General features: G+C 48.2%; 1 protein-coding gene across 1 annotated transcript in view; it reads left to right on the top strand.

Moving 5' to 3' along the window:
• LOC119966496 (integrin beta-1-like) overlaps positions 1-25,296 on the top strand; it is a 132,153-nt gene that overhangs the window by 9,771 nt on the left and 97,086 nt on the right. Inside the window, 4 exon segments of the mRNA XM_038798276.1 lie at positions 7,016-7,232; positions 16,091-16,137; positions 16,139-16,262; positions 22,228-22,421. Of these exon segments, the coding sequence (XP_038654204.1) occupies positions 7,016-7,232; positions 16,091-16,137; positions 16,139-16,262; positions 22,228-22,421 (582 nt within the window).

Genomic DNA, 25,296 nt, shown 5'->3' on the forward strand with positions numbered 1-25,296 from the left:
TCCCCTTCTCTCCTGTTGCTGTTTCTCTCTCTCTCGCTCTTTTAGTTCTCCTCCCCTTCTCTCCTGTTGCTGTTTCTCTCTCTCTCTCTTTTAGTTCTCCTCCCCTTCTCTCCTGTTGCTGTTTCTCTCTCTCTCTCTTTTAGTTCTCCTCCCCGTCTCTCCTGTTGCTTTTCTCTCTCTCTCCTCTTTTAGTTCTCCTCCCCTTCTCTCCTGTTGCTGTTTCTCTCTCTCTCTCTTTTAGTTCTCCTCCCCTTCTCTCCTGTTGCTGTTTCTCTCTCTCTCTCTTTTAGTTCTCTCCTCTTTCTTGCTGGCGTTGATCTTCGAGCCTTCCACCTCCTTGAGGGGGAGGCGGAGCTCCCCCGGACCGTGCCCCGGCCGCCAGCTGTTGCTGCTTTCGCGTTCTGCCTGCCTCTCTGTTCCTGCCTCGCGCGTGGGGGGAGGAGCGAGGGGAGCCCGCGCTTAGTGCTTTTTGGCGGGAGAGATCGGGACCTCCGATAGGGGATGGGCTACGGGGCTTAAAGGGGCATGGTGGGACACAACCAGGCCAATGGGTCCCCCTCTATTCAGTACATCACAGTGCTTCAACACAGCACAAAGAAATCTATGCAAACTTTCTTTTTCTTTTTCCCTTTCTCCTGCTGCAGGTTGTAATAACAATTCTGACAGACTGAAATTGACTGTATTTTTGACAGAAGAGCTGGCCACAGTTTCTGCTCTTTTCAGCTGCCACCAACCTCTTGTGGGATCTTTCCCTGCACTCTCCCAGACCAGATATTGGCAGACTTCTATGTTTCAAATGACACATTCTGTATTTTCCAGAACAGGAGCTTTCCTAGCTTGAGGGAGCTGGAGGAGAAATTTGGGTTGGCGAGAGGAAACAAATTCAGGTCCCTGCAGGTACGGGACTTCCTGAGCAGGCAGGTTTCAACCTTCCCGCTCCTACCACTAAGTGGGATACAGGACAGTGTAGTTTCCAGAGGGTGGGTGGGAGAAGGGAGGGTCTCTGACATTTATAAGGAACTTGTGGGGCCAGAGGATATGCAGACTGAGGTGCTGAAGTGCAAGTGGAAGAGGAGTTGGGGGGGAGAGATAGTGGATGGTCTCTGGGCGGACGCGTTGAGTAGAGTCAACGTGTCCACAACATGTGCCAGGCTCAGCCTGATACAATTTAAGGTCGTTCACCGGGTCCACATGACAGTGACCCGGATGAGCAGGTTCTTTGGGGTAGAAGATAGGTGCGCAAAGTGTGCGGGAGGGCCAGCGAACCATGTTCAAATGTTCTGGACATGTCCAAAGGTTAGGGGATTTTGGCAGGGGTTTGCAGATGTCATGTCCATGGTGTTAAAAACGAGGGTGGCACTGAGTCCAGAGGTGGCGCTTTTCGGAGTGTCGGAAGATCCGGGAATCCAGGAGGAGAAAGAGGCAGGCGTTCTGCTCTTTGCTTCCCTAGTAGCCCGGAGACGGATACTATTAGCTTGGAGGGACTCAAAGCCCCCGAAGTCAGAGACCTGGCTATCAGACATGGCTAGCTTTCTCTGTTTGCAGAAAATCAAGTTCACCGTGAGAGGGTCAATGTTAGGGTTCGCCCGGAGGTGGCAACCGTTCGGCGACTTCTTAAGGGAAAATTAATTATCAGCAAAAAGGGGGGGGGGGGGTAGTTTCTCTTAATGTAGGGGGTTAATAATGAAGGTGGGACCTGTAAGGGAGGGAGATGGCTTTTGCACAATGTTTATAGATTCATGTATATTGTTTATTTTGTTGTCGCTGTAAAACCAAAAAATACCTCAATAAAATGTTTAGTAAAAAAAACATTGAGGTGCGAGCCTTTGAAGCCATCAGTGAGGCGAGGAGGAGGCATTGGCCAATAGCTGTCGAGGAGAGCAGTGGGCAGCATGACCTCCAGATCAAGGCTATGGAGGGCAAGCGGAAAACCAACCAAAATGAAGAGGCCCGGCCACTTGAGTGAGAGCTGAGAGGTGAGCAGAGCAGCAGTTGGGAGGTGCGAAGAAGGCCAGGCAAGAGCCAGCATTGTGTCTCAGGGAATCAGGAAGCAGTGGCAAGTGGAAATGGGGAGGCTCGGCCAGAGCCAGAGGCTAGCCAGGCAGCGCTGAGAGTGAGAGGGTTGCGCTGCGCAGCAACCAGGCTGGCATAGTTGTGGGTGGGGCTTGCCGTCATCAGGGCAGGACTCGACAACATTTGGGCGAGGCTCGATGTTGTCAGGGGTGGGGCTTCACATAATTGGGGGCGGGACTCGATGTCATTGGGGTGAGGGACTTCATTGCGGCAGCGCTCAATGCCACTGGGGTAGGGGCAATGTCATTTCGGGCAGGGCGCCGCATCATTGGGGAGGGCTCGACATCATTGGGGGTGGGGCTCAATGTCATGGGTTGGGCCACCATGTCACCAGGGTGTGGGGCCCCCATAAAGAGGAAGAGCGTGATTCCCCCAAACGTGTGAGACCGCTTCTGCCAGGGAGTTAACATCTTGTAATCTCATTTGGGGCCACAGGAATGCTTATCTAGTTCCCTTACAATTGAATCTCCTATAACTATTTCATTCCCACACTTTTTACTCTTTTCCTGGGCAGCAGAGCCAACTGTGGGGGTACAACAATTTTAGCTACTGCTGCTTTCCCAAAGACACCATTCTCTCCCAACAGTATCTAAAGCGTGTTCTGAGTCAGGGTTGAGAGAATCCCAAAGTGTATCATGGAGTTCACCCGACCCACAAATTTTAATAGATTGTGGTATGGGGAGGACACGGCTCACTCTACAGGTGTGGTACAGCAGAAATGGATGAGTATTTTAAAAAACAAAAGTGTTTATTCTATGAACTCAAGTTAACCTTTTTAAAACAAGCAGTGAATATCTTAGCAAGCATTAATTCAAATACACCCCCCAAAGAATACAACACTAAGTAATCTGTATGCTGTTCTTTTGACATCCAAAAGACTTAACAAACCTCTAAACAGAAACACATCAGGGTTTACATTCAATATTGAAATCATTTATAATTCTGAATTCACCAAATGATCCATAGATAGTCTTTGGATGGCAGACATCAGATGCAGCTCACTGAAAAACACAGACACACCCAAGCTTTTTCTGAAAATAGAGCTCAGCTCCACCCACACTCTGACATCACTCCAGTAACATGAGCAGCACTATTTCCTAAAGGTACATTTCTTAAGCACCCTTTTCTTAAAGGTACAGCTGTTTTACTGGGAAATGGCTGCAGGAGATTCCTGCATTGAATAGCCCTCTTGCTGTGCCTGGTGGTCACCAAATTTCTTCCTGCCTGTTGAGTCTTAGCCTGTGGTGTGACCACCTCTCTAAGTGCTAGCCACAATGCTCTCCGCCTTGAGGATGCTCCACAGTGACTCCAGCCGCCGCTCCAGTTCTGAAACGTGGGCTTCCAGGAACTGCAGCTGGAGACACTTCCTGCACACATGCTGGTCCCGGGCACTGGAAATGTTCCCGGCTTCCCAATAGAGCAGGAGAATGCCATGACTTATCCCTTTAAATTAAACCTTTTGGAAAATAATAATGTCAAATAATATCAATTACTCTCAGTCCCTTCTCCCTGGTTTTCATCACTACAGGATATAGCCCCAACAAATTAAAAGCCAATAATAAAGAACGTACAAACTCTAAGTGATAAAAATAATAAACACTTACTCGACTGTACACACCCAATCAGCTGTTTCCACTTGCCCCGTGTTACTTTTGGATTCTGACGTCACCTCAGGAGCTCCAAGCTAGCACGCAGATTTCCCCCTGCATTCTCGTGCTGTTTTCAGTCTCTTCTCACACTCTCCTCTAGGTGCTGCTACAAGCCATTGTACGGTAGCAATCTGAACTTTCACTGCAGCACTCCAATGTCGGATACTGCCTGTGCTGGAAGCTGTGACATCCGATATCACATCATGGTCCGGTTCACAATTGCACCTCTTCCACGCTGGGACGGCCTCCAAACTTTGCAAAAGCTCTGTGCCAAATGGTGCTGAACTCCTCCATGGTCCTTGACATTGCCCAAGGGTTTTCTGTCAGCTTCCCAGTGCTCTAAGCATTTTTTGACGTATGTACGCATCAGCAGTTTTCTGTTGGGTGTCCATCTGAGTCCTCATGTGAGTCCTCTGTGGCAGAACCCTCTGGGGAACTGGCACTCTTTGCCCCTGCTGTGGCAAGAGGTGCCCCCCCCCCCCCCCCCCCCAGTACCCAGTGTCTCATCATAATAATAATCTTTATCAGTGTCACAAGTAAATCAGAAGAGAGTGTAGGATGATGGGGAAGTGAAATTGAGAAGGAGGAATAGGCATCAATATAACGCCACCTTGGCTGGTTTTAGCCCTGCTGCTGGTCACGGCCTCGGCAATGGCCAATAATGGTCAGCACCGTCTCCTCCATGGGGTCAGGCAGATCTGTCCCTCTGTCTGGTCCCCCTGTCTCCAGTTGTGCATCAGCTTGTTCTGCAAGAGATAAGAGAGTGGAACAATGAGTGTGGCAATCTGTTAATGATTGAATAGCTGGTAGTGTGTGCAGCTTGTAAAATGTGAGTGTGGGACTTGAAATAGTGCCAAGTGCAGCTCCAACAACACTCAAAAAGCTTCACACCATCCAGGATAAGGCAGCCGCTTGATTGGCAACCCATCCATAAATATTCACACCCTACATCACCTACAGGATGCCATCTTAGGCAGCACCTTCCAAACTCTCAACTACTACCGTCTCGAAGGGCCAGCATGGTAGCATGGTGGTTAGCATAAATGCTTCACAGCTCCAGGGTCCCAGGTTCGATTCCTGGATGGGTCACTGTCTGTGTGGAGTCTGCACGTCCTCCCCGTGTGTGCGTGGGTTTCCTCCGGGCGCTCCGGTTTCCTCCCACAGTCCAAAGATGTGCGGGTTAGGTGGATTGGCCATGCTAAATTGCCCGTAGTGTCCTAAAAATGTAAGGTTGAGGGGGGGGGGGGGGGTTGTTGGGTTACGGGTATAGGGTGGATACGTGGGTTTGAGTAGGGTGATCATGGCTCAGCACAACATCGAAGGCCGAAGGGCCTGTGCTGTACTGTTCTATGTTCTATAGCAAATACATGGGGTCACCACCACCTGGAAGTTCCCCTCCCAGCCACTCACCATCCTGACTTGGAAATATATTGTTATTCCTTCACTGCTCACCACCACCTTCTCAAGGGCAATTCAGAATGGGCAATAAATGCTGGCTTAGCCAGCAAAGCCCACATCCCTTGAATGAATAAAAACATGTGAGGGTGAGGTGAAGCAAATGAATGAGGTATGATAGAGAATGTTGATCGGTGGGTGATGGGGGTATGGTAGTTTGAACAGTGTCTGACGCTAATGGTGCAGTTGGCAAGATGTGACATTTGAAGATGCATTCACTGACCTTGACCACTCTTTGTGGGGTGATTGAACTCCTTGCCTCTCTGTATCCAAGGTTCTTGGGCTTGGATGCTGGCATTGGCCTCCATGGCTATCTGTTCCCATTGCTTTTCAACCTTTTCTGTAGGGTCTCCTGTTTCTTCGTGGATATAGGACATCTTTTCACCTCCTGCACAAAAGCCTCAAGTGCAAAACCTAAAAACCTTAAGCACAATCTCACCCTGTTGTGCCATTCCTTACTTTTTCCCAGGTCAGTTTCTTTGGCACTACAATTAGAAGTACCTACTAGAGCCACAATGTGCCTCCCTTTTAAGAAGTACAGGCTATCTTGAAGTGGTGCTTGCAACTCACAGTATCCACCCCCGCTGATGTGTCCAGCCAATGAATGGCACGGTTAGTACTGATTGGACGGAGGGATCATTCACCTATCTAAGCACACCCAAGTTGGCATTCTGTTAGCATTGCAATCAGTAGGTGTGAGTTAAGCCATACATTATGATCCTTGTACCCTGATCTATATCTAGAGAGAGAGCAAAACATAGATTCATCAGAAAGATACCAGGGATACAAAAATATCTTTAGAGAGAGAGACAAGGTATTAGGGCTGCAAAATTTGGTTCCATAGATTTTGCACGGCAAGTACTGGTTTAGGATGAAAAAGGCTTCTGTGCGAGACCCATCAACTTTGAGGTTGGGTGTGTGTTGAACACCCTATTATTGGGGGTGATTGTGTGGCCATTAGGTGCCTGTGCTGTAAGTGTGCAGACTCAAGTAGCAGACCATGAAGTCAGCCAACATCTAATGGTGATTTGATTCCCACTTCCCATTTTCAACTTTGTCAGTCCGCTTAACAACCTCTAGTAAACATACACCCTGCTGTGTTCAGCAGCATGACTGAGTCTCACCGATGCTGGTCAAAGGCATCTATCCGACTTGCAGGTTAGACACTTATTACTATCCACTAGCCCTTCCAGAGTTTTTGGAAGTATTGGGTTGATGGAAAAGTATAGGAAAAATGGTGAAGTCTCCGAGGAGTGGTGCTTGGCAAAGGGAAGGCTTTGGTTGTTACTGAAAGATCTCGGAGTACAGCCCTTGTTCCCAGTCACAGGGGCCATTGCTGCAGTTCCCCTTGGACTGCAGTATCAGAGGGAGATGGAGCAGGGAGAGGAAAGAAGATGAGTTGCTTGCAGAGGGAGAAGCAGGAGGGCTGTCAGCACGAGGCCTTACCCACTTAGTGTCTTCAGGAAACACATCTCCTGCCTGCATCTGGACCAGGAGAAGGGTGTTGGACAGCTATGCTTCACCAAGGAGGTGCTCAAAGAACTGCAGCATCTGGACGATCAAATTCTTTGCTCCGCTATAGGGAATAGGTAAGGCAGAGAGCATCTTTTCAAGGAAAAATGCATAAATGTTTGAGTGGGAGGAAGATGCATGACCATAGGGAGATAGCTTTATCAGGTGATTAGTTTTGGATTATTCTCATTAAAAATTGGCACAGACACTGATGTGCAAAGTGACCTCCTGCTGTGCTATAAAATTATACGTTTCTCAAAGAAAATACCTTTTGAGTTTTACTTCTGTTGAAGCATATGAACTTACAAGCTGGTCCTTTTTTTTAGGAATTCTTGAGGAAGGGGGAATCACCAGTGACACGCTGTGATGATATAGAATCTTTAAAGATGAGAGGATGTCCAGTAGAAGCTATTGAAAATCCCAAAGGTTCCCTGAGAGTAGAAAGTGATCGAAATCTGACTGACCTTGCAAGCGGGATGAAGACAAATGTGGAAGACCTCACACAAATTCAACCCCAGAAGCTTTCTCTGAAATTACGATCAGGTAAATCCAGTTACAAATAACGCCGTGAATAATTCAATTCAATTAAACAAATTAAGTCTGTGACTTAATAGTCATCGTTATCTATTTAACATTAACTCTTCTGCTCCTTAAATATATAAAAAAACTTTTAAAGAAAGATTTTAAGTAATTTTCTGATTAACAATTCGATTCAAAGTGTTGATCCCCTTCCTTTCATTATAAATGCTGATTTTTTTTTTGAATTTAGATTATCCAAATCATTTTTTCCAATTTAGTGTGGCCAATCCACCTATCCTGCACATCTTTGGGTTGTGGGGCGAAACCCACACAAACACGGGGAGAATGTGCAAACTCCACACGGACAGTGACCCAGAGCCGGAGTCGAACCTGGGACCTCAGCGCCGTGAGGCAGCAGTGCTAACCACTGCGCCACCGCACTGACCACTGCACCACCGTGCTATTAAATGCTGACTTTTAGCATTTTATGTTGTAATTTCAGACTTCCAATATTTCTTGTAAATCTGCTGCTATCTAATGGGTCAAGAAATATATCAGGCTTTCCATCAGTCTCCTACTGGAATTCTGGCAGGAGATACATAGAGTCCTCATGGAAAAGCACGGTGGGCAGCACGGTAGCATGGTGGTTAGCATAAATGCTTCACAGCTCCAGGGTCCCAGGTTCGATTCCCGGCTGGGTCACTGTCTGTGCGGAGTCTGCACGTCCTCCCCGTGTGTGCGTGGGTTTCCTCCGGGTGCTCCGGTTTCCTCCCACAGTCCAAAGATGTGCGGGTTAGGTGGATTGGCCATGCTAAATTGCCCATAGTGTCCTAAAAAGTAAGGTTAAGGGGGGGGGGGGGGTGTTGGGTTACGGGTATAGGGTGGATATGTGGGTTTGAGTAGGGTGATCATGGCTCGGCACAACATCGAGGGCCGAAGGGCCTGTTCTGTGCTGTACTGTTCTATGTTCTATGTTCTAAAAGAAAGGGACGTCAGGTCCCCGTCATTTTTGGGTGGGATTTTCCATCTGCCTTTCGAGGCAAGTGTGGGCTCAAGTTTGAGAAGCTGGTATAGCTAATGAGGTGAGGCACACTCCATAAAGGCTCACGTGAGTGGCCCCAGGACCCCAGGTAGCGTAGCGACAATTCTATGGTTTGAGCGGGGCTCGAGCATGGGTTGTTGGTGGAGGAGTCTGGGCACATGGGCCAGCTGGATACCAAATGTGTACCTGAACTAAGGCTCGTGCCAATCTTTTTCATGTAACTAAGGTGCCCTCTGAAAGATGCTAAAAGTGTCTAGTTGAGCCAAGGTTGGACTCTATCAGTGACAGCGATGCAGAAGTATTTCCTGCGATTATAACCTGCGGGAATTTCTGAGCTGTGAATTTGGCCAGTTGTTTAAATTGCTTTGTAGATCCAATTACGGGGTCTTCCAAGTTAATTCCAAGAAATGTAACGCTGCCTCCATGAAGAGCATTGCCCACTTTTATTTAAAACGCTTTCCCAGGAAATTATGAGAAAGCTTTAGCCTGAGAGACGATCTTCCAGCCTTCAATGTCCCCTCCTTGGGAGGGAAGGGGATGAGTGAGTTGACAACCTTTCTTGTCTCTCTCTCTCTTTTGTCAATGCTATTACAGGACATCTCTTTTTCTGCCTTATCTGTTACCAGTCCACCTCCTTGCATGCTGCTTTTCCCGATCGACATTCTCCATTTTTTGAAACCAAAATTCAGTGTAGCTTCTTCTACCCATCATTTCCCAGGACCTTAAAATTGTGGACCTCAATCTTCCACAGTTTGCTCTTCCTCCTCCTGACCTTTCAGACATCTCGCAAACTCTGCTTGCTGACTTATCTCATTTTACCTCCTATTCCTGTCAGTCACGATTAACACTCATCGGTCACTTAGGCGTCTCGATTTAAACCAATGGAATAATGACAGAATTAACAAGAGAAACCTCCACAAACATCCCTATTGGAACCAAGAAGTGTCAAGTGTCAAATACTAGACGCCATTCAGAGACGGACCGACCTTAGTACATCCATCAGAAATTTACTTCATAAAAAGTAAGAAACGGCTGTGAGCTGTGAGAAGCTCAGATGTTTGTTAATCATGTTTCGAGTGGTATTATGATGGCACAGTTCTTTGTAAGAAGCTGGTTTGATGGAGGGTGTTCAGAGGAGCCCAATAAACTCCCAAGTTACTGAGTACTGAAACTTGGCACGATTTCCGAAAGCCACTCTTCTGAAAGCTAACACCAACCCAGGGTTACATTCCCTGCAGACTTGAATTTCCGGTGCCTGACTGGAAAGATTACCAGACAAGATTTTAACTTTTAAGCCCCTTAAGTGGAATAAACAAACTAAAAGCAGCATTCATGGTCTAAATAAACACTATCCAGTCGGCAACGTAACCTCCAAAATAGAGAAAATAACCCCCCTTTAACTTTTAAAATGACAGAAAATTCCCTCACATGCTTTTACTTTATTCTGTCTGATAAGTGGATACTTTGTTCTTCAGGGACGAGTCCAAAGCTATTCTCACTCGCAATGGTTTGATTGAATTTTTCCTTCTTGAGACCGGTAACGTCTAATCCCCGAAATGGTTGAAAGACAGTTTAAGTCCATTTAACCATTTATAAAACCCGACATTTCTGTAGTTGCCTGTGAGACTTGGTAGACTAAACATCTACCCATAGCAAAAAGGACAGGGTCAGGCCATTCGGGCCCTCTTGTCTGCTTTGCCATTTGATAAGATCATGACCATTCTGACTGTGGCCTTAACTCCACTTTCCTGCCTAACCCCCATTGTGGTGATATGCATCACTGTAAATATACAAGAGGTTAATGTAAATACACGTAGACGAGATAGACACTAGAAGGAGCACCAGAGACATGACACACAGACATTCAACCAATAGGCCAGTAAGATAGGACATGACCAATGGGCATTCACGACACACACAGAGGTGACACTACCACAGGAGGGCACTACACCAACCCATATAAAAGGACACAGCACACATGCTCAGTCTCTTTCCAGTGGAGACACTCAGTGAGTACACAGGGTTGATTTGAAACACATCATACCCACCACGTGGATTGTCAGTCTGAGTAGCTATAGCAGGATTAACAGGAGAGTCAAATCCAAGTAGGAGAATTGTTAACAGTTTAATCAACGTGTTAAAGTTATCTCCAAGTCCGTACCTTCCTTTGTCAGAGTGCACATCAAGGAAGCAGCTTATGCCACATCAAGAGCATAACAAAACACCCATACCCTTGGCTTCCTTGTCAGTCAAAACTCTGTACAACTCAGCATTGTATATATCCAGTGGCCCTGCCTCCACAGCTCTCTGTGGAAGAGAATCCCCCAAACCAATGTCCCTATCATAAAAGAAATTCATCTCTATCTTAAATGAGAGACCTCTTCTTTACAAACTGTACCTCCGAGTTCTAGATACCCCTGCCCCCCCCATGGAGAAACATCCTCAAAGCATCTACCCTGTCAAGGGCCCCTCAGAACCTTTTATGTTCCAACATAAACTTCTCATTCTTTTAAACTTCAATCAGTATAAGCCCCACCTGCTCAGCCTTTCCTCATAAGATAACTCTTTCATCTCAGGAATCAGTCTAGTGAACTATAAAATCTTCAGGAGACCCGAGACGGTGATGTAACATAGGTTTATTCTTAAGGCAAAAGTAAAAGCCGCAGCGTGGCATACAGTACATAGGTCCCAGCTGGGACTACAGAGCATGCCAGTCCCAATCCGGGCTGGCTTCTAAGCCTTAGTTTTGCCAGCTGCTAGGCCACTGCCCCTCGCGTGGGAGCTCGTACTTCATGAGCCCCACAGGGAGATCAATTGGGTCGTCCCCTTGGGTCGCGTGAGGGTTATCACATGAACCTTCTTTGGAGTCACAGAGTCATACAGCACAGAAAAAGCCCTTCGGTCCATCGAGTCTGCGCTCGTCATAAACAACCATCTATCTATTGTAATCCCATTTTCCAGCACTTGGCCCATAGCTTTGTATGCCATGAGATCATGAGTGCACATCAAAATACTTTGTAAATTTTATGAGGGTCTCTGTCTCCGCCATCCTTTCAGGCAGTGAGTGCCAAACTCCCACCACCCTCTAGTGAAAAGGTTTTTCCTCACATCCCCACCATAACTCTTGCCCTTACCTTCAATCTATGCCCCCTGGTTGTTGACCCCTCCACCAATGGGAAAAGGTTGATCCTGGCTACTCTATGCCTCTCATAATCCTGAATACACCTCATTCGTTTCCCACCGCAGGCTCCTCTGCTCTAAGGAAAACACCCCAGTCTATCCAATCTCTCTTCAAAGCTAAAACTCTCCAGCCCAGGCAACATCCTGGTAAATCTACTCTGAACCCTTTCCAGTGCTATCACATCCCTCCTATAATGTGGATTCCAGAAGTGCGCACAATACTTTAGCTGTGGTCAAAGCAACATTTTATACAGTTCCAGCATAACCTCCCTGCTCTTAAACACTAGGCCTCGGCTAAGAAAGCCTTGTTAACCATTGTATCCACCTGCTCTGCTACGTTAAGGGACCGGTGTGCATACACGAAGATCCCTCTGATCCTTGATGCTTTCCAGTTTATCATGCCATTTATCATGTATTCCCTTGCCTTGTTTGTCCTGCCCACATGCATCACCTCATACTTACCTGGATTGAATTCCATTTGCCACTGATCAGCCTGTCTATATCTTCCTGTAATCGAAGGCCATCCTCCTCACTATTTACCACCCCACCAAATTTCGTATAATCCGTAAACTTACTGATAAATCTTCCTTCATGCATATCTAAATAATTTATATAAAGCAAAAACAACAACACTGGTCCCTGCGGGACCCCACTGGACACAGGCTTCCAGACAAAAAAACACCCCTCAATCACCACCCGCTGCTTCCTGCCACTCACAATTTGCCAAATTTCTTTGGATCCCATGAGCTCTTCCCTTCACTATCAGTCTCCCACGTGAGACCTTATCAGAGGTCTTGCTGAATCCAAGTAGACTATGTCAAATATATTTCCTTCATTCCTTCATGGGCAGCACAGTAGCACAGGTGGCTTCACAGCGCCAGGGTCCCAGGTTCGATTCCCCGCTGGGTCACTGTCTGTGCGGAGTCTGCACATCCTCCCCGTGTGTGCGTGGGTTTCCTCCGGGTGCTCCGGTTTCCTCCCACAGTCCAAAGACGTGCAGGTTAGGTGGATTGACGTAATTTCCCGCTGGCGTAACAGAAGACTGAAAGGCCTGATGGCATTCTTGCGGGCATCTATTTTAATGAGCATTCAAATGAATGCAAATTGAATCCCTGCCACTTTCCGAGAGTGACCCGCCATTAACCCGCCATTGGGAGAATTCAAACGAGATTTTACACAAATGGTTTTCTTACTTTTGAGTTCTCGCCAGGTTCTGTCTGTGTGGAGTTTGCACGTTCTCCCCGTGTCTGCGTGGGTTTCCTCCGGGTGCTCCGGTTTCCTCCCACAGTCCAAAGTCGTGCAGGTTAGGTGGATTGGCCATGATAAATTGCCCTTAGTGACCAGAAAAAGGTTAGGAGGGGTTATTGGGTTACGGGGATAGGGTGGAAGTGAGGGCTTAAGTGGGTTGATGCCTCCTCGATGGGCCGAATGGCCTCCTTCTGCACTGTATGTTCTATGTTCTACACACCTGCTCACCTCTTCGAAAAACTCAATCAACTTGGACAGACATGAGCTCCCCTTAACCATGCTGACTGTTCTTGATTAATCTCTGCCTCTCTAAATGCAGATTAATTCTGACTCTCAGAAATGCTTCCAATAGTTTCCCCACCACTGAGTTTAGACTGACTGCCTGTAGTTTCCTGGTTTATCCCTTCCCCCAGTCTTGAGTAATGGTACCACATTTGCTATCCTCCAGTCCTCCGGATCCTCTCCTGTGGCCAGAGGTGAATTGAAAATTATTGTCAGCACCCCTGCTATTTCCTCCCTTGCCTCACTCAGCAGCCTGGGATACATTTCATCTGGCCCTGGAGATTTGTCTACATTTAAGCCTGCCAGACCACTCTGAACCTCCTCTCTGTCTATATTAATCTCTTTAATTTTGTTACAGTCCTTCTCCCTCATTTCTATACCCACATTGTCCCTCTCGTGAGTGAACACTGTCACAAAGTATCCATTTAAAACCCTACCATCAGCTCCACTCACAAATGACCACTAGTCCTACTCTTTCCCTGGTTATCCTTTTACCCTTAATGCACTTACAGAACAACTTCGGATTTTCCTTTATTTTACCGTGTGCATGAATCGCAAAAAGTTGGTTTGCAGATGCAGCAAATAATTAAGAAGGCAAATGGAATCTTCAATGCTAGACAGATGGAGGTTAAAAGTAGGGAGGTTATGTTGTAGCTGTATATGGTGCTGGTGAGGCCACACCTGGAGTACTGTGTACAGTTTTGGCCTCCTTACTTGAGAAAGGATATACTGGCTCTGAGGGTGTGCAGAGGAGATTCACTAGGTTGATTCCGCAGTTGAGAGGATTAGCTTATGAGGAGAGGCTGAGTAGGTGCTGGCAGGTCAAAGCAGAATTAGGGGGCAAAGCCTCAAAATAAGGGCGAGCAGATTCAGGAGTGAGTTGAGGAAGAACTTGTGAATCTGTGGAATTCCCTGTCCAGTGAAGCAGTTGAGGCTACCTCATTAAATGTTTTTAAGGCAAAGGTAGATAGATTTTTGAACAGTAAAGGAATAAAAGGTTACGGTGAGCGGGCAGGTAAGTAGAGCTTGAGTCCACAAAAAGATCAACCATGATTTTATTGGATGGTGGAGCAGGCTCGAGGGGTCAGATAGCCTACTCCTGCTCCTAGATCTTATGTACCTGCCAGTATCCTTTTATGTCCTCTTTTCTCTCCTAACTTCCTTTTTAAGTTCCCTCTTGCACATTCTATATCCCTCTTAGCTCATTTGCTGTTTTGAGCCCTCCATATCCACCATTGACAGCAAAAAAGGGGGTGCCAACATTATGGAAATGCTTGGAGTTCCCCGATGCTCATGGGACATCACTAGGGGTTTCCCTGGCTCAAAAGGGTTGGGAAACCCTGGTTTAATGGGCTCACTATTTCCCTGGGATCTCTGTCATTTAAACCTCACACTTTTCTTTGGCCTGAAGTATATTTCAAGAGCACTTACGGTCACAGCAAATGTAGACTTACCTTCTGTGAGCTGCTTGAATATTCACTGGCCTTCTGCTCTAAGGCAATCTACAAGTATCGCTGTCTTGCGGATCACCGCTACATCCAGACTTTTCCTCCCTGGAGCGAGCAAGTAGGTTTTGAAGCCCGAAATTCCTCTTTCCCACAACATGGGAGGATCTCCCAATAATGAAAGAAATGACCCCGGAGCTGGAAAGTTTTATCTTTTCTTAACCATCCTCATCATCACTTTTGTTATGTATTCACCAGGTTGCTGTATATCTTGTATGTCTGCTTCATCTCGAGCAATGCAGAGGTGACACTAGTTTCGAATTTGCAACAGTTAATTCACATTACTTGAAATTATCTCAGAACTCGCAGGATTTCTAGGTGCACTCATGGTCTCAGCTCAGAGCCTCAGATCTTTCTGGAACTTTCTGTGTGATGTCAGTCACTTAGCTCTCTAGTTCCACCCACAGGCTTAAGCAAACAAGCACTCATAGAGCAGAGAACCGACTAACATAATCAAACATGGATCAGTGAAACTACATGTACGATAAAACACATTGCTCAACACTGCACAATGGGCTTCCATCAGGAGGGAGGATGTTCTTGTCCATCTAAGAATCCCAAGGAGAGACAGCCAGACAGTGAAAAGTGTGGAAACGCTCTGATGACTAGAATCTGATGGAAGCCCTCAGTTGGCATCAAGGCTTATACAAGAAGATAAATAGAAGGAGAGTAGACCATTAGAATTCCTTCAATTCCCTCTCTCTGGCTTTTGGGTGAACCCAGCACCATTCTTTAGGTTTACCACTACCTTGTCCATCTCGGCTCTGGGAAGTGTTGGCAAATGGAATAAATGAGAAGGAAATAGCCTCGGCAGATAAGTCCGGTGCCATCAATGCTATTGCCATTCAACGGCCATCCTGGCAGTAAGTGGAAAATTACATTCACGGTGATAAGCTGGTGATAGGACCACCCATTTGCATTTTTCATCATCCTAAAGCTGCAATCCAAACAAGTTTTGGGTGGCATTATGGAGAAGAATCCTGGCTCGGGGTCCCATAGCGCTTCTTCAAATGAACCTTGTAATATTTATTATAAATTAAATATGGGCAACTCTGAAAAAGTAGCATTCCTGCCGTATCTCACTCAAGTGTAAGCTTAAATAATTTGCTCATGTTCAAAAGTGGCGCATGAAATCACAACCATCTGATTAAGGAACTGGAATTCCACCAACTTCTGCCAGGCTTACTACCTCTTCGAGAAATCTCTCATCACTGTTAACCTTGTAAGTTTGTTCATTTTCATTCATTCACAGGACCTGGGCAAGGCCAGCAAACATTGCTGATCCTTAATTGCTATTGGAAAATTGGTGATGATCCATCTTGTTGAACCACTGAAATTTGTGCTCCCGCATTGCTGGTGGGGAGGGAGTTTCAGGATTTTGACTGAGTGACAGAGAAGGAACAGGGATATAATTCCAAGTCAGCGGGGTGTATCACTTTGAGGGGAATTTGCAGCTGATGATGTTCCCATGCATCTGCTGCCCATGTCCTTCTGGGTGGTAACGGCTGTGGGTTTGGGAGGTGCTGTTGAAGGAGTCTTGGTGAATTACTGCAGTGCTTCTCAAAGATAACACTTGTATACTATATCTTTGAGTTTCTATCATGAACATGGTTGTTTCTTTTCAGGAGAAACCCAGTCCTTCTCACTGCATTTTCAGAAAGCTAAGGAGTATCCCAGTGGATCTGTATTATCTTGCGGACCTCTCCCTCTCTGTCCAGGATGGCTTGGAAAACATGAAGAAGTTGGGAATTGAATTGAATGAGGAAATGCGAAAGATAACATCTGATTTCAGAATTGGTAAACTTTCTTTTCACGATCCAGATCCTATAAAGGACACACACAAATCATGAGTTAAAAGATTTTTTTCTGTACAGCGTTTAATTTAGAGTTGATTTATTTATTTATGTTTGAAAAGAATTCCTAATTAAGGGGCAATTTAGAGTGGCCAATCCACCTATCCCGCACATCTTTGGGTTGTGGGGGTGAGACCCACGCAGACACAGGGAAAATGTGTAAACTCCACACAGACAGTGACCCCTGGCTGGGATCAAACCCAGGTCCTCGGCACTGTGAGGAAGCAGTGCTAACCACTGTGCCACCATGCCACCCCGAGAGTTGATTTATGACAGTCAGTTCAATGTCACACCATTGACTTCATTGGAAAACTGCAGAGGGTTGGGATTTCCAGTGGTGACATGTAGGTGGAGGTTGCACGTTGAGTGGCTCCTGCTCGAGTCTTTGTTTTTCGGATCTTTATGCCCAGTATCAGGGGTGCTTTTTGGATGAGTTGGCGTGGGAAGTTCTAAGGAGTCGGTGGAATGCAGGGAAGGAAGAGTGCGAGGTGAAAGTCTGCTGGTGAGTACTGCTGTGAGTCCAACAGAAGGAAAGATGGCGGGTGCTGGTTTGTCGAGTGGGGACGCTCCCGTTACAGTTGAAACTCTGACCGAGGTGGTATTGGGGGCGTTTGAAAGGCTGTTCGCCAAACACTTAGCGGTGCATCAGAGGGAGATGATGACCTAGCTCAAGGACTGGGTGGAGAATACGCTGGGCCCGATAAAGATTGCATTGCCAAAGATGTCGATGGAGGTGCGGGAGCAAGGAGAGAAGATGAGGGGGGTGGAGGAGGCATTGTCGCAGCACAGCGACCAGTTCACTTCGATGGGTGAGGAGCTGCGGAGGGTGGCGGAGATCAATAAAGGGCTCGGGGCCAGAGTGAAGGACCTGGAGAACAGGCCGAGGAGACAGAATTTGAGGATCATGGGCTTGCCCGAGGGGTTGGAGGGCCGGAGGCCGACCGAGTACTTTGCAGACATGTTCACGAAGTTGATGGGGGAGGGGAAAGAGCCCTTCCTCTCTGAGCTGGGCAGGGCCCATTGGTCGCCCCGTCCAAAGCCTAAAACGAATGAGACACTAAGGGCGGTTATAGTCTGATTCCACAGCTACCATGTGAAGGAGAAGGTTTGAGTTGGGCGAAGCAGAAATGGGAGGTGAAGTGGGAAGGCATTGGTATATGTATATACCCAGATCTTACAGCGGAGTTGATGAGAAGGCGGGCGGCCTTTGGACAGATGAAGGCGACACTGTACAGCAGCAGAGTGAGGTGTGGAGTGATCTACCCTGTGAAGCTGAGAGTGACTCACAATTTGAAGGCCTTTTGTTTTGAGATAGCGGAGGTGGTGGAGGCTTTCGTGATGGCTGAAGGACTGGGACTGAGATGGGTTTTGGGATCTGGACTTGGATGGTGTGGACTGGGTTCTTTTTTCTTTGATTTTTTTTCCACTGGGGTTTCTTGTGTGGTTTTTCTTTTTTTTGGTATGTTTCTCTTTTGTTCTCCCCCCTCTGACTGGGGGGTTGAAGTTTGCTTTTGATGGGAGTGCGGGGTGGGGGGTTGGGGGGGGGAGTGTTGGAGAGTCCTGTGCATGGGGGCTGGGTTGCTGAGGAGGAGGCATCACTACACTAGCAAACAAAGATTGGCTAGTGATTGGGAGTGCAGTGGGGGGAGGGGGCGTGACAGTTGGAGCCTGGTTGGGCAGGTTTTGATGGACCTGGGAGGTGTGAATGGTGGTGGGAGGGGTTCGATACTGGATGAGGTGTTAGCAAGAGGGAGTGGATGGGAGGGTTGTGGGAAGGGGGATGGGGGTTGACGGTGACTAAAAGATGGGGTGGGTCCTGCCGGAAGGGTGGGCCCTGGGGGAGTGGTGATGGCGGATCGAAGGGTTGGGGACAGGGGCAGAGGGTGAGAGTCCCCCCCCCCCCCCCCCCCCCCCGCCTCACGAGCGTTTGAAAGCTGATGCTGCAAGAGACCATGTGAGGGTGAAGGACCAGATGAAGCTTAGAAAGGATTGGGTGAGCTCGGTGCTTCATTCAGCGTTTGATAGTAGGGCCCGGGGGTGGCACATTTGGTGGGTGAGTGGGTAAGGTTTCAAATGGAGACGGTGGTGGTGGATCAGGGATTGGATTTGGATTTGTTTATTGTCACATGTACCGAGGTACAGTGAAAAGTATCTTTCTGCGAGCAGCACAACAGATCATTAAGTACATGAAAATACATAATAGGGCAACACAAGGGGGGGGGGAAGGCACATTATCATAACGGGTGCGCTAGAGAGGGGGTATGTAGTGTTAGTGTATCTGCCCCTAATTGGGATGCTGTGGGGTTTGTGAAGAAAACGCTGGCTGCCATCCGAATCTTAATACCCATTAGTACATTTTGGTGGGGGGGGAGGATGAACACAGTGTTGGAGCTGAGGCCGGACATGTCCCAGCTGTGCTCGCTGACCCCGTCGGGAGGAGAAGTGGGCGAAGGTTTTGGCTGGGCTTATGAAGCAGATGGGTAGGGTTGGCCCATGGAGATTTTTACACCCGTGTGATCGGGAGTATTCGTTTTTGTCCTCGGTGCACAAGGTGTTCTCAAGGATTGATTTTTTTTTGTGGTGGAGAAGTCGCTGTTGGCTGGTGTTAAGAGGGCAGACTCCAATATTGGCCAAGGGGGTTGGCATTAAGGTTGGGGGTGTGCCTTCCTCGGGTGACTGGGGAGGGTCTGACGGAGTTCGTTAAGGCAGTTGTCATTGAATGTGAGGCGGCTGCTGAATGTGGTGCTTTCGCCGGCAGAGGGAAGCAAGTTGGAGGTGGTGATGGCGTTGGATACGGAGAAGGCGTTTGATCGGGTGGAGTGGAGTTATTTGATTGCTGTTTTGGAGAAGTTTGGGATTGGGCCTAGGTTTGCGGCATGTGTGCAGTTGATGTCATTGTGGCATTGTGCAGTGTGCACAATGGCTTCACAGCTCCAGGGTCCCAGGTTCGATTCCCGGCTTGGGTCACTGTCTGTGCGGAGTCTGCACATCCTCCCCGTGTGTGCGTGGGTTTCCTCCGGGTGCTCCGGTTTCCTCCCACAGTCCAAAAATGTGCAGGTTAGGTGGATTGGCCATGCTAAATTGCCCTTAGTGTCCAAAATTGCCCTTAGTGTTGGGTGGGGTTACTGGGTTCTGGGGATAGGGTGGAGGTGTTGATCTTGGGTAGGGTGCTCTTTCCAAGAGCCGGTGCAGACTCGATGGGCCGAATGGCCTCCTTCTGCACTGTAAATTCTATGATCTATGTATGAGGAGCCAATGGCGAGCATGCGCACGAATGATATTAATTCAGGGTATTTTCTTTACACCAGGGAACGAGGCAGGGATGCCCGGATTTGTTGAGGTGTGATAATCTTCCTCTGTTGTTGGCAGTGCAAACCTGGGTGCACAGTAACCATACCAGTGATGTGCCTTCTGGCATCACTTCCCAATCACGGGCTCGAGCCAAGCACAGGTTTGAGCCGCTGCTGTAGGAGGTGCTTTCGGTGGGGTGGCCGGTTGGTGGGGAAGATGCAGCTCGGCAATTTATGGTTGGATTCGGAGGAGGATAAGGTGTCCATGGGGGGGGGGGGGGGGGGGGGGGGGAGATTAAGGCTCAATGAGAAACGGAGTGGGGGCAGCATTGGAAGAGGGATTGTGGTGCGAGGTGCTGTGGAGGGTGAATGTCTCGACCTCAGGTGCGAGGCAGGGGCAGATGCAGCTGAAGATGGTGTGCAGGGCACACCTGACAAAATCAAGGATGAGGGGGTAGAGGACATCTGTGAGCTGAGTGGGAGGGCCTGCTAATCATGTGCGTATGTTCTGGTCCTGTCTGAAGTTGGAAAGTTTCTGGAGGTCAGTTTTCAGTACCATCTCCGGGGTTTTGTACCTAGGTGTGGAGCCCGGTCCCCTAGACGCCATATTCAGGATGTCGGACCAGCCGGAGTTGCAGACGGGGGCGACAGCAGATGTCTTAGCTTTGCCTCACTGATTGCTCGTAGACGGGTGCTGTTGAGGTGGAACAAACAAAGAACAAAGAAAATTACAGCACAGGAACAGGCCCTTCGGCCCTCCCAGCCTGCGCCGATCTAGATCCTCTATCTAAACCTGTCTCCTATTTTCCACGGTCTACTTCCCTCTGTTCCCGCCCATTCATAGATCTGTCTAGATGCCTCTTAAACGATGCTATCGTGCCCGCCTCTACCACCTCCGCTGGTAAAGCGTTCCAGGCACCCACCACCCTCTGCGTAAAAAACTTTCCACGCACATCTCCCGTAAACTTTCCCCCTCTCACCTTAAAATCGTGACCCCTTGTAACTGACACCCCCACTCTTGGGAAAAGCTTGTTGAAATCCACCCTGTCCATACCTCTCATAATTTTGTAGACCTCAATCAGGTCCCCCCTCAACCTCCGTCTTTCTAACGAAAACAATCCTAATCTACTCAACCTTTCTTCATAGCTAGCACCCTCCATACCAGGCAACATCCTGGTGAACCTCCTCTGCACCCTCTCCAAGGCATCCACATCCTTCTGGTAATGTGGCGACCAGAACTGCACGCAGTATTCCAAATGTGGCCGAACCAAAGTCCTATACAACTGTAACATGACCTGCCAACTCTTGTACTCAATACCCCGTCCGATGAAGGCAAGCATGCTGTATGCCTTCTTGACCACTCCATCAACCTGCGTTGCCACCTTCAGGGTACAATGGACCTGAACTCCCAGATCTCTCTGCACATCAATTTTCCCCAAGACCCTTCCATTGACCATATAGTCCGCTCTTGAATTTGATCTTCCAAAATGCATCACCTCGCATTTGCCTGGATTGAACTCCATCTGCCATTTCTCTGCCCAACTCTCCAATCTATCTATATTTTATTGTATTCTCTGACAGTCCTCCTCACTATCTGCAACTCCACCAATCTTAGTATCATCTGCAAACTTTCTAATCAGACCACCTATACCTTCCTCCAGGTCATTTATGTAGATCACAAACAACAGTGGTCCGAGCACGGATCCCTGTGGAACACCACTAGTCACCCGTCTCCATTTTGAGACACTCCCTTCCACCACTACTCTCTGTCTCCTGTTGCCCAGCCAGTTCTTTATCCATCTAGCTGGTACACCCTGAACCCCATACGACTTCACTTTTTCCATCAACCTGCCATGGGAACCCTTATCAAACGCCTTACTAAAGTCCATGTATACGACATCTACAGCCCTTCCCTCATCAATTAACTTTGTCACTTCCTCAAAGAATTCTATTAGGTTTGTAAGACATGACCTTCCCTGCACAAAACCATGCTGCCTATCACTGATAAGTCTATTTTCATCCAGATGTGAATAGATCCTATCCCTCAGTATCTTCTCCAACAGTTTGCCTACCACTGACGTCAAGCTCACAGGTCTATAATTCCCTGGATTATCCCTGCTACCCTTCTTAAACAAAGGGACAAAATTAGCAATTCTCCAGTCCTCCGGGACCTCACCCGTGCTCAAGGATGCTGCAAAGGTCAGCTTCTCTGTGTCTCGGCATGGTGGGGGACTTATCGGAGTTCTTACTCCTGGAGTAGGTGACATTTGCCCTCAGAGGGGTTGGGGGGGGGGGGGGGGGTGGTTTGCGAGTTATGGGTTCCACAATAGTTGGGGTTTGTTCAGTTTAGAGAGTTGGTTGCCGTCGACTGTTATGGGGGGGGGGGGGGGGGGGTTCTTATTGGGTGGGGGGTTTAAAATGTTGGGTGTGTTTTTTTTGTAAAATTTAAAGTTTTGAAAATTGGAATAAAAATGCTTTTCAAAAAAAGCTTCAGAGGGTTGAACTTAAAGGTGTGAACAACATCTTCTCATTGCATACTTTCCCCCAAATTCTTCTTCCTTACTTTGCTAAGCTCAGTTCTAATAACATATCCTCACCTGTAAATGTGTTTCCTTTAAGGGTTCGGTGTCTTGCAGAAAAATCCTTGTACAGCTGGTGAAACATGCAGAAGTCAATTTAGCTTCCGAAATGTTCTATCATTGAACTCTGATGGGGCGACGTTCAGCACACTGCTACACAATCAGGCTATTGCTGCAAGTCTGAACTCTTCAGAGGATGGTGCTGATGCTATCATGCAGACTGCCGTCTGTGGGGTGAGGGAAAGATTTTCTTGTGACAGATCAACAGTCAGGACCTTGTTAACCTAAATGTGGGTGTTTCTGTGATTTGTGCTTTCAGTCAGGAGCTTGGCTGCTCAGGCAGTACAACTTGGGTGCACCGTCTATTTTAACCATACCAGCACTCCCCAATGGAACCACCAAACTGTGGTAACTCCCTCAGTGTCCATAGTTGACAGAAGAATAGAATTAACTATAATAAGGGTGCACTCTTTACCAGAAAGCTACTAAACAACTGGACCTGTAAGATTTTATGTCAAAGGTTTATATTTGTAAATGGCTAATTATGAAAACATTGAACATGCTAAAAGGAACCAATAATCGGAATCATTGAAAGATATCTTGGGCAGGATTCTCCGGTATCCGGCGGGGGGGCCGTACCGGCGCCAAAGAGTGGCGTGAACCACTCCTGCATCACACCTTCGGGGGGTGGCCGGTGCTGGAGTGCTTGGCGCTGCGCCAACCGGCGCCGAAGGGCCTCTGTCGGCCTGCGCCAGTTGGTGCATGCGCAGGAGCGCCAGCATGTTCCCAGAACCGCTGGCGTGATTCCTGCGCATGCGCAGGGGGGTTCTTCTCCGCGCCGGCCATAGCGGAGCTTTACAGTGGCTGGCGCAGAGGGAAAGAGTGCCCCCACAGCACAGGCCCACCCACAGATCGGTGGGCCCCAATCACGGGCCAGGCCATCGTGGGTGCCCCCCCCTGGGTCAGATGCCCCCGCGCCCTCCCGAGGACTCTGCAGGCTGTCTGCAGAGCCAGGTCCCACTGGTAAGAACCTTGTGTAATTTACGCCGGCAGGACCGGCCGAAAAGGGACGGCCGCTCGGCCCATCACGGAGCGGGGAATTGCCGGGGGGGCCACTGCCAATGGCCCCCGACTGGCGCGGCGTGATTCCCGCCCCCGCCAAAAAAACGGCGCCGGCGAATTCGGCAGTCGGCGTCGGGGAGGTGGGGCGGGATTCACGCCGCCCCCCAACGATTCACCGGCCCGGCAGAGGGGTTGGAGATTCCCGCCCATACAATACCTAAATTCTGAGACCAATCTCGAGCTTGGTGAGTAAAAGCTGGTTTCCCTAATGTGCAGAGCACATCTGCTGATGTAATCTATGGTGCTTACCTGTGCCTGCAGAATGTGCCATTTGATCTCCTGCCTTTATGGAGTGTACAGACTAACCACCTGTGATGATTGGAATACCTTGCCCCTTTAAGAGGCTTGTGATGATCGGAATACATTGCCCCTTTAAGAGGCTTGGAACCCTGGGGGACTCTGCCTCTGGCTACGCCCCCTGGGAAACAGTACTTAAGATGAGACTCCATTTTGCGAGCACACTTCTCATGGAGGCTGCCATTGTTCACTGCTTATTAAAGCCTTTGATTACTGACCTAACTTTTGTGTCGTAATTGAGAGTGCCTCACCACCCATAACTGTGGAGAGTGCCAGCTGACTACTAGCTCTGGTGGCTGGCCTTGGATACCTGCAGAGTGTGCTAGCTGTCCAACCATACCAGTGGGCCCTGCTGGCTGACTACCTCTCTCCTGCGGCGGGCATGCCTCTATGATTTTGTGGCATTGGCCTTATTGACGTTGGGTCTGTGGACTGTGGAGTCCCAATATAGCTTATTGGTCAAAGGCCTTCAAACATTGAGCTCCCTCAGCTGATAGCACAATGTGATTGCTTAAAGTGCGAAGCTTGGAGTGGCAGAGCCTGGATTATTCATGTGGGCGCCTCACAAAACAATCCAAGCCTATCTTAGCTGGGCCTCTTTGTCCCTATTAGTAAGAAACAGGTCAGAGTCCAAACTAATTTCCATCGAGGGTATTGTTATGGCCCCGTGAGGAGGGGTGAAATTCCTCCCTTATTCTCCCACACCAGGTTTGACTCTAACAGCGTGTTATAACCCGGCTGGAGGCCACAGGGTCTGCAATGTTAGAGCCCCAGTGACCTCACCTGACCTATGATCTCCCCAGGTGAGGGAGCGGAGCTACACCTCAAAGCAAGGGTTCAGTGGGACATAAATACCCCAGCCCGAGTGTGGGCCGGGTGTGGGAGACCCTTCACTGATTAGGAGTTATATCTAGGAGGTAAAATAAATATTGAGTTTTCTAACAGTCATCACTTCCGTGTGGTCGCTCGCCTAGAACTTTATAAAGTGTCGCTTTCTGAATTTAGAGAGGATGTGTTTTGCCAATTCTGTACGAGTCCCACTGTTTACACTTTTAGGCTGGAAAGAATTGCTCAGCCAGATTTTCTCAGGTTAAACAAAGAGCAAGATAAGTTAATTGAAGCTATTTCCCAGACCAACATAAAGCTATATTGCAACCACCATTCATACGTCACATACATTCACCTGGCCCCACATAAACTTCAGTACAGATGCCAGGGTGAAAGGATAGGCTTCCAGGATTTTTACAGCTCATGGGGAATAACCCTAGAGGATTGTGCAGTTAGCTGTTCCTTGGCTGGTCCCGTTATGGTGATTCCACGTTGTGGCCATTTTGTACAGTTGTCTCTCTCAGTGTAAGTTGCATGGAGCAAATTGTTACGTCACCAAGGGTGTCCAACCCCTTAGATTGCCCTCTGTCTGTGCCCACGCCAACTCCAGCAGCACAACTGGGTGTTATTACCCTGGTCAGAACAATGAATGCAGGAGTTGGGATGTCTTGCTGAACGACATTAGTAAGGTTACACTTGGAATACAGTTCTGGTCACCCTATTATAGAAAGGACATTATTAAACGATAAAGAGTGCAGAAAATATTTACAAGGATGCGACCAGGATTTGATGGTCTGAGTTATAAAGAGAGGCTATTTAGGCTGGGACTTTTTCCCTGGAGCGGAGGAGGCTTAGGGGTGAT

This window comes from Scyliorhinus canicula, chromosome 5 (assembly GCF_902713615.1).
Source record: "Scyliorhinus canicula chromosome 5, sScyCan1.1, whole genome shotgun sequence".
Lineage (NCBI taxonomy): Eukaryota > Metazoa > Chordata > Chondrichthyes > Carcharhiniformes > Scyliorhinidae > Scyliorhinus > Scyliorhinus canicula.